The sequence below is a fragment of the Vicugna pacos genome, chromosome 5 (assembly GCF_048564905.1).
Source record: "Vicugna pacos chromosome 5, VicPac4, whole genome shotgun sequence".
NCBI lineage: Eukaryota > Metazoa > Chordata > Mammalia > Artiodactyla > Camelidae > Vicugna > Vicugna pacos.
The window spans coordinates 45529193-45550113 of record NC_132991.1 but is presented as its reverse complement, the minus strand read 5'-3'; the positions used below and the strand labels follow the sequence as shown (position 1 = coordinate 45550113).

General features: G+C 35.6%; 1 protein-coding gene across 6 annotated transcripts in view; it reads right to left on the bottom strand.

Annotated features, from left to right (window-relative positions):
- Positions 1 to 20921, bottom strand: part of MAP3K20 (mitogen-activated protein kinase kinase kinase 20) — a 158292-nt gene that overhangs the window by 72958 nt on the left and 64413 nt on the right. For all 6 annotated transcript variants that reach the window (XM_072961177.1, XM_072961179.1, XM_072961176.1 and 3 more), the window contains exons 3-5: positions 16140 to 16227; positions 7108 to 7209; positions 3166 to 3231 (exon numbers count right to left, since the gene is read on the bottom strand). In XM_072961177.1, the coding sequence (XP_072817278.1) occupies positions 3166 to 3231; positions 7108 to 7209; positions 16140 to 16227 (256 nt within the window). The remainder of the gene's footprint in view (positions 1 to 3165; positions 3232 to 7107; positions 7210 to 16139; positions 16228 to 20921) is intronic.

The window sequence follows — 20921 nt, the reverse complement described above, 5'->3', positions numbered from 1 at the left end:
CATACTGAAAAAAATCATAAGCCTGTATTTCTGTCTTTCATATGGCATTATGAAAGGTAAAATCAAAGTATTTACTGCATCGAGGATTTTGCAAAAAGGAGCTGACATTAAAACAAAAATTAAAAAAAAACTAATTCCATAAGGTGCTGATTAAAAAGGCTTCAAGACGCTGATTTAAATCAAATGTAGTACGGTCCAGTGAATAAGGCATAGATTAGCAGTAGTCAAGAGAACCAAGTTTTTACTTGGGTTCTGCCACTAGATTGTCACTGTGATACTGAGGAAGTCATCAGCATTATCACTTCATGGTATATGTGGTTTTTCCTCCCAGATGAAGAGTAGTTTTCTTGAAGGCAGAGGTAACATTCATTTATTTACTTATTCATGCATCCATTCACTTAACACATATTTGCTGAGCATATACTGTGGGCAAGGCCATGTACCACCTTCCAACAGAGGACGATGAGCAAGTCCGGCATTGTCTCTGCTCTCATGGAGCTTACAGTCTAATGGTAAAGACAATGACACAAACACCTGTAATAAAGTGGGATATGTTCTGTGATGAGAGACATGGAGATTTCCATAAAACCAAAGGGCAGTCTAAGGAGTCTGTGTGTAAGGAGGTCAGAAGAAGTTTCCTGGAAGAAATGAAGCTATGCGAAGACCTGAAGAACAAATCCCCGGTAACCAGAAAGAGGAGGACTCAGGGAGGAAAGCAGTTTTCTAGGCAGAAGAGCGAGCTTGTGCAGAAGGTCAGGAGCAGAGGAAAAGGCACACGATTTTCGAAAGGATGGGCCAGGTCCAGCAGAGCCTTTGTCAGAGATGGAAAGCCAATGAATGATTTTAAGTGGAAGAATGAAATGGTCAAATGTGCAGAGGGGAACAGAACGCAGGCAAGGACATCACTGTGTGCCAGTGTTGTGGTCCGAGAGAGAGATGAGGATGCCTGTGCTAAGACTGTGGCAAAGAACAGCAGAAAAGTGGGCAGAGCCAAGAAACATAAAGCAGAATCAGCTGGGCTTGGATAAGTGGCTGGGGGGGAGGGGGGGAGCCAAAGAGGACATAAAGAGGCCATACAGTGTAATGGTTAGAACAGGAACTCTGCAATCAAACTGTAATTCCTTTTTATTTAACTTCTGGCTTAGGCCACTCACTGAGAAAGGGGATGTAGGGAAAATTTTTTAGGGAGTAGGGAGAAGATGGAAAGATCAATTTGGACACAATACATTTTAGGGTTATACGAAAATACCTATGTGAATTTGTTCAATAAGCAAATAGATACACAGTTTTGAAGTTGAGATCTATTTGGGAATGTTAAGATATAGGTCGGGCTTTTCTGGGAGTGAGCAAATAAGAGGATAAGAGGGGAGGAGGCCAAGGACAGAACCCTGAAGAAATGTTTCTGGCATTCCTTTATAAGCCACACAGTGCCTTGAACATGGTAGGTTATCAATACTTATTAGCTGTTTATTAGCTGATTATCAATACTTATTAGCTGTTTCTAATGTAAGTGGGGAAAATAATCTTTGCATGATCTAATACACAGAAACAGCCTAAGAGTAGATCTGATACTATATATAGTAAGCTATACATTTTTCAAATAGAGATTTAAATATTGTTAATACTATATTAAGTTATTTAAAAAATATCTCTATTACTTTCTTCTCATTGAAAGATTAATAAGTGTTCATTAAAGAATCTGCATTATAAAAATATATAACTTAGAAAATGAAAGTCCTATTATTCCCTCTCTCCTCCTCCCCAAAATTCCTAAAAGTTTGACCTATACTGTTTTAAGTGTGTGTGTTTTCTGATCAAGTAACTATGCAAACTGTAATTTTTGAAAATGGGAACACAAATATTCTCCATTGCTAGCTTTCACAATGACAGCCTGGATAATTTAACCATTTCCTTTCAAGGGAGATTTAGGATATACCAATAAAACAGATTAAGAGGAGAGAAGCTAAACAACTTATTTAAATTGAAATTCTGAGCGTGAACTGAAAATTTACAAAGTCATAAAACTCTTGAGACTTCCTACTAGATTCTAGATTATTTCGTAATGACTTCCTGTTAGCCAATACACATTAAAAGTATTTAGCTCCAGGAAGCTTATGTCTAAGAAGAGCCAGGGTCAGGGTTGGGGGGTCCAACCTGGACTGTCGTGAGTGGCAGCTGCCAACAACTTCCCTTTCTCCACCCCAACAAATGTCGCGGTCCTGGACAGCTGGTCGATTCCCTAGTCCCCTTCCCCCGCAGGCCAGGACTACTCATTCTAAGGATCACACTACTAGTTTTTATCCATTTTAACTGCAGTGATTTAAAGGTTTTCCAAAAACAAATAGTTCTCCTCTTCCATACTGAGATGAATCACTTAGAAAGCATGTAAATAATTAAAGTATGTAAATGAATTGATAGCAAGATTTTTTTTTTTTAACTAGAAAACTGTGGGTGCTGGCTAGCTAAATAATCCCACTGGCTTTCTCCGTGAACCTTCGAATGATGTAATGGAAGAAGCATTCTGTTACCACTCCTACTTGAAGGTATCATCTAATCCTGCAAAGTCATTTAAAAGTGCTCACTCTCCAAATTATACAATACAGGATCCTAGATAAACTTTAGGAAGTAGAGAAGAAGAGAAAGAAGAAAAAGAAAGCTCTTACTTTTCAGACTCATGCTGATCATTTTTGGGCACTCCTCCAGGTACTATGAGTGGCATAAAATATTTACACCAAATAATTCAGGAGTAACAAGAACAAAACTCAAACTGCTAGCACAGGGAGCAATCTAAAAATAGAAATACACAACTCTGTGCTTTGATCCAGCAACCCCTCTTTTAGAAAATGATTCTAGAGAAATAATTAGGGATGTGTTGAAAACTTTTACTGAAAAGTATGAAGCTCAACGTTTCTTATCATAGGGAAAAAATGTAAACAACCCAAGTGTCCACATTCTCTGCTATTTATACAGTGGAATACCATGCAGCCTCTTGAAAGAATATGCAGAATTTTGACATTTATTAATAGTGGAAAGATTTCCATGGTACCAGCAGTGAGTCGAAATAGCAGGTTACAAAAGATGTGGAAAGCATGATGCTTATTTCTATACAAAGGTGCACATATTTTATAATAAAACAGGTAAAATAAAAACATGTGACTACATTACCATTTCTTGACTTGAGATCTCTGTGAATCACCTTGACTGGCGCCTCCATATGTAAATAGTGCATTCCTGTCATACAAGAAGGAAGAAAGGCCTATTAATATAATTTTGCAACACTGTATCAGTATTCCCTTTTAATTTCATATTTTGCAAAGGATTTAACAGCAAAAAGTAAATTCATGTGTTCTGTTCTCCCAAGATGGATAAAATAGAGACAGGATATATCTACACTAGGAAAATTTATATGCTAAGGAAAATGTATGTGCTTTAATCTCTTAGAAGTTGGAATTTGATCATGGGTAGAGCTAGCTTCTTAACAATATCCATAAAGGACACCTTAATTTTCTGGAGTCTGCACGAAAATAGCACAGATACCAGCAGAAGAAGTACTCCAGTGACGAAAGTATTCCACCAGCAACTACCTTCTAACTCAGCCAGAGCTCTGACCTCAAATTTCAGTTTTCCTTTGCATGTCTGCAGTTATCCAGTGCAGGCTGGTTTATTTTCTCGGTACTCTGTCCAATAAGACCCTGGGAGTAGAGGTCGTGTAGAGGTGGGGAGAACCAGTTGGATTCATTAGTTGTGGCTAGTAAAGGATTTTGTGATCCTCAGAAAGAAAAATATACAGTAGCTACAAAATATTTTATTCTTTTTTACAAGGATAAATCTGTGCCATAATCTATATTTAAATACATTCTAAAATGCTCTACAATATATTGAGAATGCAAATCAAGTTACTTCAGTGAACTGGATGTATATAAACTAAGTAGAGTTTAATTATTTTGAATTAAAAATTATACTTTAAAAGACACATATTTCACAGTTACCCCCTTAGTAGTATTTAACTCTTTCCCTGTATTTATGTTGTCTACCCCCTCAGAATAAAGAAAAAAACATTTTCTACTGTATATAGAAAATTTCAGTTTTATGCAGGCTAATTTTAAAAATAATCTATTATTTTCTACTATTCTGATTATTACATATATATAGAAGAATCATGAAAGAATAAAGAACATTTTTTTAAAATTTTAAACTCTTTACATATAAAGATACTACTGAGAAGGGTCAACAAAAGTGTTAGTAATTCAAATTACTAATTAAACAAGATGTGCCTGGAATGAAGGAAATCTTTGTTCTAATGTTAAGTTCTACATATTCCAAACAGTGAAAATCAGTACTAACTTGGGTAACTTTTAATAATTTTTATGACTGAATTTCATAGTTACTTGTTTCTTGCTTCAAGAACAAAATTCCTGAATAATTTTTCAGGTGGAAACTGCTTAATCACTATTAGAGGTAGAGCTAGATAGTTTCTACATTTGCTGATAACAAAGAATTACAAAAAAACACTCAAGTTCAAAACCTTTAAATATAGGTACTTTTTCTTCCTCATGGCAGATATTATGGGAAAAAGTACCATGAATTATTTGTGTTTAACGTACAGTATACGTTTATAGAATATTTATTGTATATAAACACAGTTGTAATCACAGTCATCGAAATTCTATTTAATATGTTTTAACAGAGCCATCTACAATTCTGCCTTATTTTTATTGCAAAAAATTAAGAAGGCTGAAAAACATCTTCTTCAATTTTAAGATTCAGGGTTTCCTAGAAAAGACTTGACACGTGTCACTTTAGGGAGACCTGGAATCAGTGATGACCCTTTGGGGACTGGGTCCAAGTTTATTTGCTTTAATTGTTCCTCTTCCACACTGCTGACTGACTTGTAGCAATTTCAGATGTACTAGCTGACCCACCCTCTTCCCATCCAGAAAGAAGAGAATCTTTTTTTGCCTTTGAGGAGGTATTCTCTCAGCAGTGATGTTAAGCAATGCCTATTTCAAAAGGCATGAATCAACTCTTATTTGAAATGAATTATTCATTCTTTGATTTCTCAACATCTTGTTGCTTCAGTGGCTTCAATCATGGTCAAACCGAAGGGCACAGCTGAATTCAAAACAGAATCAACAAAAATCAAGCCTTTCCATTTTATCTCCATAGCTTTATCAGAGAGGGTTGAAGTCATTCCGAAAGCACTGATTTCCTCTTCCTTTCATGGGCCATTTTAAATACCAAGCATTACTTGTGACTATAAATAAACAACTCTTCTCTGCCTCACTCTTCTCACCTGTGTTTGGCCTAACACGTTAGAACTTGTCTTTCAGATTAATTCATCAGCCACCCATGGCCCACTCCCATTTTCTCCATCCCTATTTTTTTACCTCTAGCTCCAGTTTGCTATTTAGGCCTGTTCCTTCTCTCCCTTGACCTTCTGATACAGAGTGCCAGGGCTCTTGAGAAACCCCAGGAATGACTGAGCTGATCTGGAGCCAAAGGACTTGCCCCTCAGACACGGACTGTTGCAGGCAAAGGCGCCGGGAGGGATGAGGTTTACAGGCTGGGGTGGGCCGGGGAAGCTTCAGCAGAGTGTGCACAGCAGGAAGCAGAGGGGCTGGTGTCAGTTGATTTGTTTGCTGTCTATCCATCCTAAGTGCCATTAAGTAATAAGATGGGTGTAATTGGCTGAGCACCCTAAATGCAAATGTCTGTAAGGGGAAGTGCTTTAAGTCAAGGACTGCTTGTATATGTATTTACATTTGTGTAAGTGTATTTCCACAATGCTTCAGGCAGTTTCCACTAATAGCACATTACCCTGCTTACAAACAGGTGGCCCCTGTGTACTAGTGACATGCAGAGAAGTAGCTGTGATGTTACATGAAAATGTCCTGACGAATGTGAAATTTTAAGGTTGATTTGAGACATCTGATGCATGAATACACAATTAAGTTCATTAACACACCCAAAGCCTTAAGTACACCATCCTAAACATAGAGCTTATTATTCTCATAAGGTAATGAAGTATCACTCAAGCAGCAGCATTTGGCATGAAACTTTTTCCTTTTTTAATTTTCATTTTCTCTTTCCCTATGTGAAAAATTTGTCAGGTGTTGATGAAACTTAAATCAGACAAGATAATTCCCCAAAGGAAAGACTATTACCTTGGGAAGTCCCTGTATGACTTCCCAGTGAAAGCAAAGTATGTGTTGCTCTCCTTACTGAGTGCTAAATATCCTTTCATTTGCTTTGTCAAGGGATGCCTGTAGAGATCAGAGCAGCAAAATGCAACGTAGTTAATTGCCCCAGTAAAATCTGGACACACTTGCTCTCTAGGGGTTGCTAAAATACAAACGTAACTATCAGCATTCACAATTTAGATTAAGTTGTTTCCAAAGCAACTTTGACAGTTATAAATAAAACTCAGAAACATTCACTTAGGAAAATGGAAAATAAAAAGATAAAAATAAATGGAATTTAAATTGCTTTAGAGAGCATTCGTCTATGCAGGAATTTATGAGGGAAAAAAGAACTAGGCACCTTGTTTAGGGATTTTGTGTATTAAAAACATTTCATTTCCAAGGCTGATTTCCAAGTTTACATTAAAATATGAAATCTAAATTGCTTTTAAATGGCAGAGCTAATAAAAAAAATGTTTTTTAAGTGGTTACTATTTTTAGCTATTACATATATACAAAACGAGTAGAACTAATTCTGCAATAAGTCATGTTTTATGGATACTACATCTAAGTACAGACTTGCAGAACAAGAGAATTATGACCGTCCCGCCTAAGGTATCCAGCGAGCTGGTCAATACAATGTCACAAAATGTGGCAAAAATGGCTGCCCTGGAGCCACTGATTTTGTTGGAACTTGTTTTTTTGGTAAAGAAATAAAGTGAGGAAAGGTAAAACAGAAAAGGAATGCAGGAGTGGAAAAGCAACGACCTAAAATATTACATGCACAATGAATTGCAGAATTCTTGCTACTTTTGGTCTCTGAAAAAAGAACATCTTAAGACACAGAATAACAAATCTTCTGACTTGAATCACCATGTCAGGATGGAGAAAATGTTCTCCAATTCTGTAAGAAAACGTGAAGCATTACCTTTGGCTACATCAGTGGCCCAGGTCATAATATGTTCCATGTCCATCTCTTCACTTCTGTTACTGTTAATGTAATCATAGAGTGATCCCAGAGAAGCATATTCTATTTTCAAAGGAAAGATAAGCATATAATTAATACCAAGTTACATTTCAGAAATAAGACTACATAGTTTCATTGGGAAAAACATGTTAAAGAATTTAACAAAGGACGTTATTAAGAGCTTGTAAAAATTATTTCATGCTATGGTTTCTAAAAGTTAATATCATTCTGGAAAGAAATCTGTCAAGGACAAGACTACTAACAGAATGAATAATAAGACTTCAAAAGCTATTTAGATGGAATTGAACACAAAGAGGTGCTGCAAGACTATTTGAAACAAAGGCAGGCATGGATACAGGTATTTCTTAAGAAATTGTTATTCTTATGAGGTAGATAAGATTAAACATGTAAGTCAGAGGGTTTATGGGACAATGTAAACACATCAGTATCTGTCGTATCAGGATTTAGAAGAAGCTCATAAATTTTAAGCACAAAAGGCCAAAAAAGTGAGAAAATTCCTTTAAAAGTGGCTTTGAGATACAAATTACACATCATATAATTCATCTACTATAAGTGCACAATTTAACAATTTGTAGTAAACTCACAGAGTTGGGCAACCACAAGCACAACCCAATTTTAGAACCTTTCCATGATGCGAACAATTCCATTATGCCCATTTACAGTGAAATCACCACTCTCAACTCCAGTCCTACGATCAGTTTTCTCGCTCTACAAATGTGCCTCTTCTAGATATTTCACATAAATGGAACCATACAATATGCAGCCTTCATGTCTAACTTCCTTCTCTTCATATAATGTTTCCAAGACTCATTCATACTGTAGCATGTGTCAGTATTTCATTCTTTTCTACTGCTGAATAATATTACATTGTGTGGATTTACCACATTTGGTTTATTCGTTCACTGGCTGATAGACATTTGGATAGTTCCCAGTTTGGGTTATTATGAACAATGCTCCTATGAACACTTGTGTTCATGTCTTTGTGTGGAAATACATTTTCCTTTCTCCTGGGTAGATTCCTAGGAGTGGAATTGCTGAAGCACAAGTAACGTGTATGTTTAACTTTTTTTTTTTAATTCATTATGTTTTACTGTATTTTCCAAGATGCCTTTACAATGAGAACACACTGACTTTAAAATAATGAAAACATTACTTTAAAAAATGTACAACATGACAGTAAATAGCCTAGAGAACAATGAAAAGCCCTGAAATAGAGTTCAGAATGTTTTATACAACGACATAAAAGCACGCTAGGAAATTTTGTATGTTGAACAATAGTCTCTGTTTCAACAAATGCAAAAAAAGAATTACTGTAGCAAGTGATGAATTAATACAAATTTAATTGGTAAAATTATGTGTACTTGAGATAAAACTGAGAAAATAAAAACGCCCTTTTGCTTCAGATAATTGTCAAGTTTAAAATGGAAAAAACAGGAAGGATGTTGGGTGCATGTGTTAATTCAAATGGTCTATTATTTCACCTGTCTAGCAAGAATGAGGAATGAGGTAATGTAGGCATGCTTCACAGTGCCTAGATTTTTGACCATGAAAGCACTGGAGCATCCGTAGGTAACAGTCCAGTTACTTAATTCGTTAACTGCTTATAGTATTAACCTGGTGAGTAGTAGTGAGAGGAACAGGTTTGGATTGAGCCCTGCTATGGCTGCTGAAGTGTATGTTTAACTTTTTAAGAAACTGTCAAACTGCTTTCCAAGGCAGTTATGCCATTTTATATTCCCACCAGCAATCTATGAGGGTTTCAGTTTCTCCACACCCTTGTCAACACTTAGTATTGTCTGCATTTTTGATTACAGCCATTTTAGTGGGTGTAATCTAGTGGTATCTCATATTTTTCATTTGCATTTTCCTAGTGAGTAATAAAGTTGGCATCTTTTCATGTGCCTATTAACCCCTTGTATATATTTTCAGGAAAAATGTCTATTCAAATCGTTTACTCATTCTTATTAATCCTGAACTCTAAGAACTCCTTGCTTATTCTGAATACAAGACCTTTATCAGATTTGTGATTTGTAAATATCTTCTTCCAGTCTGTAACTTGTTTCTTCATTCTCTTAACAGTATCTTTTAAAGAATAGAAATTCTTAATTTTGATGAAGTTGAATTTATCCATTTTTCTTTTATAGACTGTTTTTGGTGTCATGTTTAAGAACTCCTTGCCTAAGCCAAATGTATGAAGATCTTCTTCTATTCTTTCTTTTGGAGTTTTTAAAGTTTTAGCTCTTAAACATAGGTCTGTGATCCATTTTGAGTTTATTTTTGTGTGTGGTTTGAGGTGAGGGTCTAAGTTTTTCATTTTTGTTTTTCTTTTCTTTTCTTTCTTTCTTTTTTTTTTGCATGTGGAGTTCTAATTTTCCCAGCACAGCTTATTAAAAAGACTATCCTTTACCCACTGAATTCTCTTGGCACTTTTGCTGAAAATCAATTGATGATCAATGTAAGGTTTTTTTTCCCTAAATTCTTAATTTTGTTCCATAGATCCATATGCCTGTCCCTGTGCTAATATTGCAGTATGCTGACTACTGCAGATTTATAATAAGTTTTGAAATGAGGCAAAGTCCCCAAATTTAAATCTTTCTTAAAACTGGTTCAGCTATTCTAGGTCTTCTGCATTTCTGTGTGAATTTTAGGCTCACCTTGTCAATTTCTTACAAAAAAGTCTGCTGAGATTTAGATAGGAATTGTTTTGAATTGGTAGATCAATCTGGGGAGAACTGCTGTTTTAACAACATTGAGACTTCCAAACTATGACCACGTAATGTCTCTCCATTTATTTAGATCTTTATTTTCTCTCTGTACGTTTCATTGTGTAAGTCTTATACTTTTTATATTAAATTTATACCCAAATATTTTATTCTTTTTGATAGTACTGTGAATGTTGTTTTTTAATTTCATTTTTAGACTATGCATTACCAGTATATAGAAATACAACTGACTTTTTTGTATTGATCTTGGATCCCTGTGACCTTGCTTAACATGTTTATTATTAGTTTTGGTAGTTTTTTGGTGGATTCCTGGGATCTCCTGACTCTTATAGAATCATGTCATATGAGACAGTTTTACTTCTTCCTTTCCAGTCCGGATGCCTCTTATTTTCTTGCCTGATTACACTAGAACCTCCAGTACAATGTAGAGTAGATGTGGCAAGAGCAGAACCTCACTGTTTTATGCCTAAGCTTAGGGGAAAAACATTCAATTTTTCACTGGTAAGTATACTAATAGCTGTGGGTTTTTGTAAATGCTATTTATTAGGTTGAGAAAATTCCCTTCTATTTCTAGTCTGTTGAGATTTCTTACTATAAATGGGTGTTGTAATATGTCAAATGGTTTTTGTCTTTTATTCTATTATCTATTATGGTGGTTTACATTAATTGATTTCAAATGTTAAATCAACCTTGCATTTCTGGGACAAATTTCATTTTGTTGTGGTGTATAATCCTTTTTATCTGTGGCTGGATTCAGTTTGCTAATATGTATTCAAGGGTTTTTGCAACTATGTTCAGGAGGGATACTGGTTTGTAGCTTTATTATGTTTTTGTCTGGCTTTGGTATTAGGATAATACTGGCCTCACAGAATGAGTTGGTATGCGTTCCTTCTTCTATTTTTGGAAAGAGTATAGGAAGGACTGGTACTATTTTTTTCTATAGACATTTGATAGAATTCACCAGTGAAATCATCTGGGTCTGGGCTTTTCATTATGAAAATGTTTTAAATTATAAATTCAAATTTCTTTACTAATAGGTCTGGTCAGACATTACATCTAGATTGTCTAATTTGTTGGCATAAAGTTGGTCATGACATTCCCTTATAATCCTTTTAAACTTCTGTAGGGACCATGGTGCCATCCTCTCCTTCATTCCTGATTTTGCTTATTTGCATTTTCTGTTTTGTTGGTTAATTCAGCTAAAGGTTTGTCAGTTTTACAGATCTTTTCAAAGACCAAATTTTTAGTTTCATTGATTTTCTCTATTATTTTTCTACTTTCTGTGTTACTGCATTCTGTTATATTATTTTCTTTCATTGACTTGCTTTGAGTTATTTTGTTCTTTTTGTAGCTTAAGGTTGAAGCTTAGATGATCAATTTCAGACTTTTTTTTCTACATAGATGTTAAAAGCTGTAAATTTCCCCCAGGTGTCACTTTATCTGCCACCTATAATTTTGATATGCTGCACTTTCATTTTCTTTATGTCCAAAATATTTTAAAATCCATTGTGATTTCTTCTTTGATTCATTGGGTATTTAGAAGTATGTCGTTTAATTTCCAAATATTTGGGGATTTTCCACGTTTTTTTCTTGCCTTGATTTGTAATTTAATTCTATTGTGGTTGGAGAATATTTCAATTCTTTTAGATATATTGAGATTTATTTCATAGCCTGACTTATCCTGTATGCTAATGAACGTTCCATGTGCACCTGAAAAGAACATGTATTCTTTGTTGGGCGGTGTGTTCTATACATGTGAGTTAGGTAGAGTTGGCTGAGAGTGTTTGTCGAGTTTTCTATATCCTTGCTGACTTTCTGTCTACTTGTTCTATGAATTATTGAGAGTAGGGTACTGCAATTGGTTATTTTTGAACTAACTACTTCTCCTTTAAATTCTGTTTTTGCTTCATGTACTTTGAGGATCTGTTGTGTATACACTTACAGCTGCATTTGCCCCAGTCATCTTTGTTCAGTCTAGTAGAGCTGCTGGCTCTCCCTGCTCACCTGCCACCAGGATTATCACTTCCACTGACAATGCTGCTGGACGTAGGCATTACCTATTGTTCCCAAACTAGTGAGCACACTTTGACTATGACCTGCCCTTTGTGCTGCTGAGCTGGGGTGGGGTGGGCTAAGAATGAAGACAACCCCAGGCAAGAGCACTGCTGATTCCCACTACTATTACCCAAAGTTAGCAGTTTTTCAAGCATAAACACTTCTCAAATTGTTATAAGCCTCTGGCCAATTTCCAGAGTGTCAAAAATTTTGTCCAGATTTATAGATGCTTTTGAGGAGAGGATTTGCTGACCCTCTAATTCATTCATAGCTGGAAGTCCCTCCCAGAAAATTCCTTTTTATATTAAAGGCCAGTTTGGACAAAGGTTGAGCCTTATTTTGGGAGGCTGAGAATTACCCTATTCCAATTTTATTTATAATAATTTCAACACCATACTGATAATGTCTGTAATTTCAACAAATAGTTTTTAGCAATTTCTTCTCTCTCTGAAGACATAAGGTAGGAACAATACTAGGAAACTAAAGTCAATTCATGCAATTAAATGTATGTTATCATGAGAATTTATTCCTTGAGGAAAACACTACTACTTGTAGCAAAACATTAATTATCTCAGCAAAACATTATCTCAGTGGTAACTCACATTCCCATTTTTGTTTTGTCTTGTTTTTGTTGTTTTTATTTTTGTTTAATTTTTATTTTGACATCAAAGTTATGTAATAGCTATCAGTCAAATAGCATAAAATTACAACAATAATCTTAGGTGAATAAAGGAATGACAAAGAAGAGAACAGCTTAAATTTTTCTATGAAATAGTTTGGTCCAATGTAACAATAAAGGCATTTGCAGCCTAAGCTAATAGGCTAACAGCAGTAAACTATACTCTAGACAATTAAGCAGCCTTCTATAAATAAAAATTCTTGGTTACTAAAATATCATTTGGTAGAAGATTGTCTCACAACCTTTAAGAGTTACTGAGGATGCCAAATACAAAGTGAAATTCACCTCCATCTCCAAAAAAAATCATCCTTCAGAAAAAAATGAGTGACTTTATATTCAGATACTTCTAAAATCTGTCATGTTACAGGGTGCTCTCTCAATTATTTTATCTTGAACAACAAAATGTATTTGGGGGAAATATATGAGCCTGAGGTTACCTCAAAGCAGTTTTTAAAGGCTTACAGAGCTCACCTGTACAAATAAACAACAACAACAACAAAAAAGGAGGCAACAAAATTTAACGCAGATAGAGTAATTATTTCTGCACCTATGAGTTCTCAATTGCAAGTGTGGGATATCACTGAAAACAGGTCCTCTAAAGAACACTTTAAAAAGTGATACAGTTATGGTTACAAATATACCTTATGAGACTAAAATAGCCAACAATCCTAATGCTATGCCACTGGGTACTTGTAGCTTGGGGAAGGTATCCAGAGACAGCATCATAGACAGATGCAAAACCCACTATATTCTGAACTGTAGTGAAGACGATTTTGTGATATTGTGATTTATATTAAGAAACACACATTTGCTTTTGTCCTGTTTCTGGTGCAGATCTCCTAAAATGTTCTGGCACAGATCATCCTTGGAATGTCCTAAGCAATAAGAGCAATGGGAGCTATCTTTTGTTATAATATATGGTCTTGGTCCTGGTTTCCTAAAATCGCTCCAGAGCCATAAAGGTAAAAGGAGAGTCTTGTTATTCATAACAAACACTTTTGACCACATCTGAGTTTGTGTCAATGAAGTGACTTTGCGAAGGCCCCTAAGGATGGGGGCTGGTTGCCAATCAGAGGGTTGAAACTTTCAGGCTAACCTCCCATCCCTCCCCTTACCTTTGGGGAGGGGAGAGGGCTGGAGGTTGGAAATCACCAATGGCCAGTGAATCAATCATGCCTATGTAATGAAGCCTCTATAAAAATCCAAAATGATGGGGTTCAGAGAGGTTCTGTTTTGGTGGGCAGAAACACATCCACATGCTGGGAGGGTGGCTCACTCCAGACTCAGAGGTGGAAGACATTCCTGTGCTTAGGACCATTCTGGACTTGACCCTATGTATCTCTTCAGCTGGCTGCTCATTTTTACCCTTTACTATCCTTTGTAATGAACCAGGAATCTAGTAAGTAAACTGTTTTCCCGAGGTCTGTGAGATGCACCAACATTTAATCAAATCCAAGGAGGGCATCATAAGAACTTCCCGTTTATAGCCACCCCCTCTCCTAGGGGTTACCTCATCATCACAATCTCAGCCCTCAAGTATTTAGTTAGTAAAGAAAAAAAAAAGTTGAAAGAATGAGAGTAGTACAGAATGAAGAGGTTTCCAAAGATTAAAAAATAAAATAAAATAAAAAAAGATGATCCACTACTATATCTTTTATTTTGATGTTGGAATCTAAGATTCTAGTCACCCCATGTCTTTGTAGATCTGGGGGAAAGATGTTCAATTTCCTTCCAAAGGAAATAAAGTGGCAACTGTCCTCTGGGCTCTGTCCCAGGTCTTCTTATAAGCAGGGCTTTATAAAACCTTCTCTGTGAGAAGTTTCAGCAAACACACACGCACAGGTGCACACATACACACTCTCACCCAGAAATCATCAATTCCAGTCCTTTCATTCACATATGAGAAAACCGAGACATAGATCATCAGTGGCCCATCTCTGCAGCTTTGGCAGAATTTAAGACAGGATCTCACAGCTCTCAATTTCTATTCCAGGGTTCATTCCAGTCCATCACTCTGCTAAATTGTTCTTTCAGCTCCTCAGTATGAATGACAACAGCTGCCTGCTGCAACCACCTTTACTGTGAACAAGTAAACTCAAGTCGGAATAGATTCAAGCCATTCAGGTTTCCCTGATCAGAACCCCAACATCTGAGAAAGATGACAGGGTTCTAAAGAGGGAGAGCTAGCCAGGCTGGCCAATCAAGGTCTGTGTCTGTCTGACTCTCTTTCTGTATTAATCTCCCTGTACAAAGATGTATTTCTGTTCATTTCAAGATGCAGGGCAAGTGCTATCACCCCCAACCGGTTTGATCTTACAAACTTGACTCAGTTTGTGTACATACAGTCATCCTTCAGTAGCTGTAGGGGATTGGTTCCAGGACCCCCTGCAGATAGCAAAATCCACGGATACACAAGCCCCTTATGTAAAATGGAGCAATACAGTCAGCCTGCCACATCCGTGGGATCTTGTGCCCATAGCCTTTGGGAACCTAGCTTGCACACAAGAAGAGGAGAATCTGTACACAACCAATCGAGAAATGGATACCACCCTTGTTCTACCACTAGCTGTGTAACCCCGGAAAGTACCAAGTGAGAATTTTAGTTCCTTATGTAAAACAGAAATGATTTTATCTAGCTCACGGTGTTATTCTGAGTATCAGATGAGATAATGTATTAGGAAGTACCTAATCCAGTCCTTTTTTTTTTTGAGGGTGTTTGCTGTTATTTTCTGTAAAGGCAACCCAAGTTCTTACCACTATAGGAAAAGAAGACAGGGCTAATCTTTGAAGGTTTTCCTGTTCATTTTGTTTTGGTCAAAGAACTACCATGATAAAGAACCTGATCAAAGTTATTTACTGTAAAACTGAATGCTATACTTATAGACCTGAAGTTGCTCACTGGATTATACAAATATGAGTATAAAGAATTAAAAATATGCGCCTTCCGGTGTTTTTACACGGCAAAATTTTCTGTGTGCTCTTTTTTAGAAAGGGTATTTCCATTCGTTATAAACTCATGCTCCAAATTATGTGATAATTTAGATCAAGGTCATTACCAACCCAGATGACCAAACCTGAAAAATATTCTCATGTCAGAGACCTTGAAGAAAGAACGCTCCAGTGGGATTAAAATGCCTTGCAAAGAATTACAACATGAATAGCTCAAGAAATCTTAATTTGTAAAAGGTCACAGAGTTACAGAAAACATCGCTCATTTCAACTAATTAAATGAAATTTTAGTTCAACAGCACCTTTAAATATTGGCATTGCAGCTGCGAGTGGATTTAAATAGCATTTACGCAGATATAATTAGCACAATTAAACATGGGTAGAAGTGGAAACACTATCCTTAATTATATTGATATAATCAGTTTTATTAATGCTTTATAGCAACAAAAGTGATATTTGACAGTAGCACACAATTCATGAGTGAACCTAATATTAAGCATTTTAGCATATTAAAGAATCTAAAGCTAGGTACTTGGGGAAAGAAAAAAGTCAAAGAGCATTCCTACCTGTGACGATACCATAGTTGGGAGGCTCAAGAATTACTCCATAAAACTGGATGATGTTTCTGTGACTGAGGACACTGAGTATTTCTGCCTGTACAAAAATCGAACACAAAAGTGCATAATATTTCACATTTACAAAAGCCTCAGAAAATAGGTTTCCTATTCAATTTTCTTTATATATGTTTACAAAGATGTATATGTGCTCAATATGTAAGTGATGCTGATAAAACTTTGTCTTTGGTAGCATTCTTGACAGTTTAAGAATTTATATTGAAGCTTTCTGAAAATGTTTAAAAAGAGATGGTGTTGAAGTGGCAACAGAAGCGGTGCTCGCCAGCAGGTTGGCCTGTCTGATGGTGGAGGGGGATGACTAAAGAGGGGAGATAACCATATTTACTTACGGTAAAAGCCCTCATCCTAAAAGTCAAATACATTTTTCCTGCATAATGCCTCTTCCGGGAGACTGCAGCAAGACTGAACTTCTATCGGTTGGATGAATAGTCATTACAAAATTAAGGGAGGGCTTCTTAACTGCTACAGAATAGATTCAAGTAATACCCACTTGTATTATCTATCTAATCACTCATTTAAAATATATTATTGCTCTCCTACTGTAGGCAAGGTACTATAAAGGATAGACAGGTGGATCCTTGACCTTCACTGGTGATTTTTTTTTCAGTAACCATTCTTTAACTAATAATACAGATATTATTCTTTTGATAATAATATTGGATACACACACATACAGAGAGAAGAAAAAGATATGAAAGAAAGGATCAAATAAAAAAAGTAGTCCCCTTTATCTGTGGTTTCCCTTTCTGTTTTCAGTTACCTGCTGTCAACCTTCATCCAAAAATATTAAATGATAAATTCTATAAGTAAATAATTCATAGTTTTTTAATGTGAGTATATTGCTTTATTCACTATTTGTTAGAGGTCTCATATTAAGGACACCAACTAAGCCAAAAATTTGAAGGTAAATAAAAGCTTTCAAAGCAAATATAACAGTATGGCATAAATCTATACAACTACAGATCTCTTTCCCCTCAACAGAGTATTTGAAAAACTATAAACAAGTTGTCTTGATTCCCCACTTCAGTGGTGACTGGATAGGAAAGCCATACTTTACACTTTATTAATGTATTAAATACTAGAAAACTGTACTGCAGAGCACCATGGTAAAAAAAATTAATTGTTTATTAAACTTAATTTTTTTAATTAAAAAAACTATGGATACTGTAGTATACATCTGCTACTGGCTATATAAGGACGTTCTCCAGATTACCAAATCACATGTAGTCATTAAAATTTTATTACTTTTGTGGAGATAAAATATGGTTAATCAAGTTATAAACAATTGGGTACAAAATCATGTAAGTGAAATAAAGAAACTGTTCAATATTTTTAAATGAAAGGCATGTATTGGCAGTAAGTAAACAGGGGATTTGTTAAGTCCCCCATCCCAGAGAGGGCATGATCAAGAAGAATGGCAGCATTGAACAAAGATGGAGACACCTTGGTCAGAAAGAAGACACTCTCTGGGAATCTGCACACTGAATTTGTGCTATTCCTTACACATTTGCTTTCATAGGAAGAGTTAAATTTTCCTTAAAAACACTGTGAAACTTGTTTTGAAGGTGGTGTGGCTAGACTGAAAATCGAAGTTCGAGGGCTGACATAGGATCAATATGGGAACACGAGAAAGGAACACATCAGTGACTGGATGAGACATTTATCAAGGTGGACTGGACAGCTTTTTCTTTTAGTGACAAAGGTGAAACGACTCCTTGACATTCACTGAGTGTCCACCATGTGTAGAGGTTCTGTATTCACCAAAGGACCTTCTCATAGCTTATTCTTCCAAGTAGAAAGAAAATGCATTAACTGGGTAATACAATTTTTCATTCAGATGGCAATTCTATTTCTCATTAAGTAATAATAAACTTTGTTGTAAAAATAGAGTTCATATGAAGCTTGGAAATCATAAGCCCTCTATTTTTATGCAGCAGATCAACTCGTTGTGAGTAAAGCACAAGAGTTCAACGTGAGGAAAGCTTTAATGGTGGGACCAATGTTGGTCAAAATAGAGGCGTGCTATCCTTTGGCATGTTTCAGTATGTTCTTTGGGGTACCTAAATCCTGTGACCATTAAAAATGTTTGTATCAACAAAGAAAAAATACAAGAATATTCTGAATCCTTGGATGACCATTTTATATTCAGCACGACATGGGATTTTCACTGTTCCAGCTAATTTTCATGTTGATATTTAAGACATTGACAAATGACACGTTGGAGAGACAGAATTGATCTTTTCAAGCATCGGTAAACATGTCTAACAGCTCTTGAGTATGCATATGCTAATAACAAAATAACAACTGTTATCTTGTGTCCCTTTGCTGTGCTCATAGTTTAATTCTGTACAGTTATGAAAAACTCTTGCAGTATAATTTGCAAGTAAAAGACATTTTTATGGAATAAGACTTTGGATTCCAATTTAATAAATTAAGAATTTGATTTAACATCATGAAAACAACACATTACTTTAGAGTGCTATATTAGTGTCATGGAAATGGGCTAACAACAAACAGAGGCAGATTAAATAAGTGGCATTTGCAATAAATGAAGGTCAAGTGATACTAGGATGTTAGCAATTCAAACACACTCCAACAGAAAGACCTGGGATTAACTGAATTACGCAAACTTGTGCTGTAGTGGCCAGTATCTGACAGCAAGAGGATGGATTATGTAGATTTGCCTTTATAGGACCTCTGCTTGTCAACAGTTCATTAATGAAAACTATTGTAGTCAATAGGCAGCAAATAATTTTTCCTTAAATTGTTGATTTCCCATTGTTTTCCAGATTTAAATTCCGGGATACTTTAGCAAATGGACTGCCCATCAAAATAATGGATTGGGGGGAGGCTATAGCTCAAGTGGTAGAGTGCATGTTTAGCATGCACAGGGTCATGGGTTCAATCCCCAGTAATCCCTCCAAAAATAAATAAACAAACCTAATAAAAAAAAATGGATTAATGATTTTAAAAAGTTCACTGTTAAAAAGGAAACATAATAATGATGAAGGCTAAAATAATGGTCCACTGTGGCCAAAAATGTAAATGTATCTTTTTACACTACTAAAACCAACAAAAAATTTATTTTTACTACATATAATTTGCTGAAGATTATTTACTCTTATATTAATTTTATAGTTGCATTTGTATTTATCTGAAAAATTGACGTTGATTTTATGAACTATAAGCAATAAAAAATTAATTCTTAGTTTTATGCTTATGTATACTTAAGTTACATTGAAATGATAATTTTAGTCAATATTGGAAATCTCAATGATATATTTTTCTATACAAAGAATTTACATTTCTCAGTTTGCAAGATGGTATTTTTGGGGGGACTCTAGAGCCTCTAACAGATACTTGTATGCCAATATTCATTAGTAGCATTATTAACAACAGCCAAAAGGCAGAAACAACCCAAGCGTTCATCATTTTGAACAGATAAATAAAATGGAATATTGTTCATTATTCAGAGGAATTAAGTTCTGATACTTGCTACAATATGAATGAACCTTGAAAACATTATGCTTAGTGAATACACCAGACACAAAAGGACAAATACTGTATGATTCCACTTATATGACGTATCTTGAAATGGCAAATTCAGAGATTAGAAAGAATGCAGATTAGACGTTGCCAGGGGCTGGAAGAAGAAGGAATGGGGAATTACTGCTTAATGTGTAGAGTTCCTGTTTGGAGTAATGAAAAAATTTGGAACTAGACAGTGGTGATGGTTGGTTACAGCACTGTGAATATAATTATTGCCACTGAACTGTATAGTTAAAATGACAGATTTTATGCTATATATATTTTACCACAATAAACATTAAGTATGTTTAAAAAAATGTTACTCTAAACTTTTACAGAGATGAATGGTCATAGTCTGTTTAATAATCACCCCAAAGTTACACAACCCAACATCTAAATATCCTTGGGATAAGTAGGTAGTTTTCCAAGATGAGGACCTGAGGACTGAAGGAAAGACTGGGACAGACTACAGCAATTTTAACTGAGGCTCAAAGACTCTCCATAAAAATAACAAATCCCAACATGGCTGAGAAGTGGAGTAACCACAGGTCTTTTCATAAAAATGTCTAATAGCAATGTCCTTATCAGAGCACAAAAATGTCTACACAGACACTGTGCAGTAAGATACGTGACTGCTCCCACTGTTCCAGCTGGGGCTGCTGTCTTCCTTCCTCCCTCCCTCCTTTCCCTCCTTCCTTCTTCCCAGGAAAACCTGCAGGGGTTTGGGGAGGAGGTGGGCATTCTGTTAGTTTTATTTTACCTGGCATTTCTATTCATTTATGTGAGAAGATGAGCCATGAGCTCAGTTGGTCGTGTTTCCGGAAGTCGACCAGCACACGGTTCCAAATGGCTCATCCGATCAGAGAGAAAAGGAGACACTAAATATCATAATTTAATCAAATTTAGTAAGTATCATAATTCAACCTAATCCCAAATTTTAATTTGTCACTTTAATTTTGGAGAGCTGTCAGAGAATCCTTAAAGATTCTGTGGGGTTTTTTTTCTTTTCATTGAAGCATAGCTGATTTACAATATTGTGTTAGTTTCAGGTGTACAACAAAGTGATTCAGTTATATGTATGTTTTTTCAGATTATTTTCCATTATAGATTATTAAATGTTGAATATAGTTCCCTTGGCTATCCAGTAAATCCTTGCTGCTGGTCTAATTTATCCATAATAGTTTG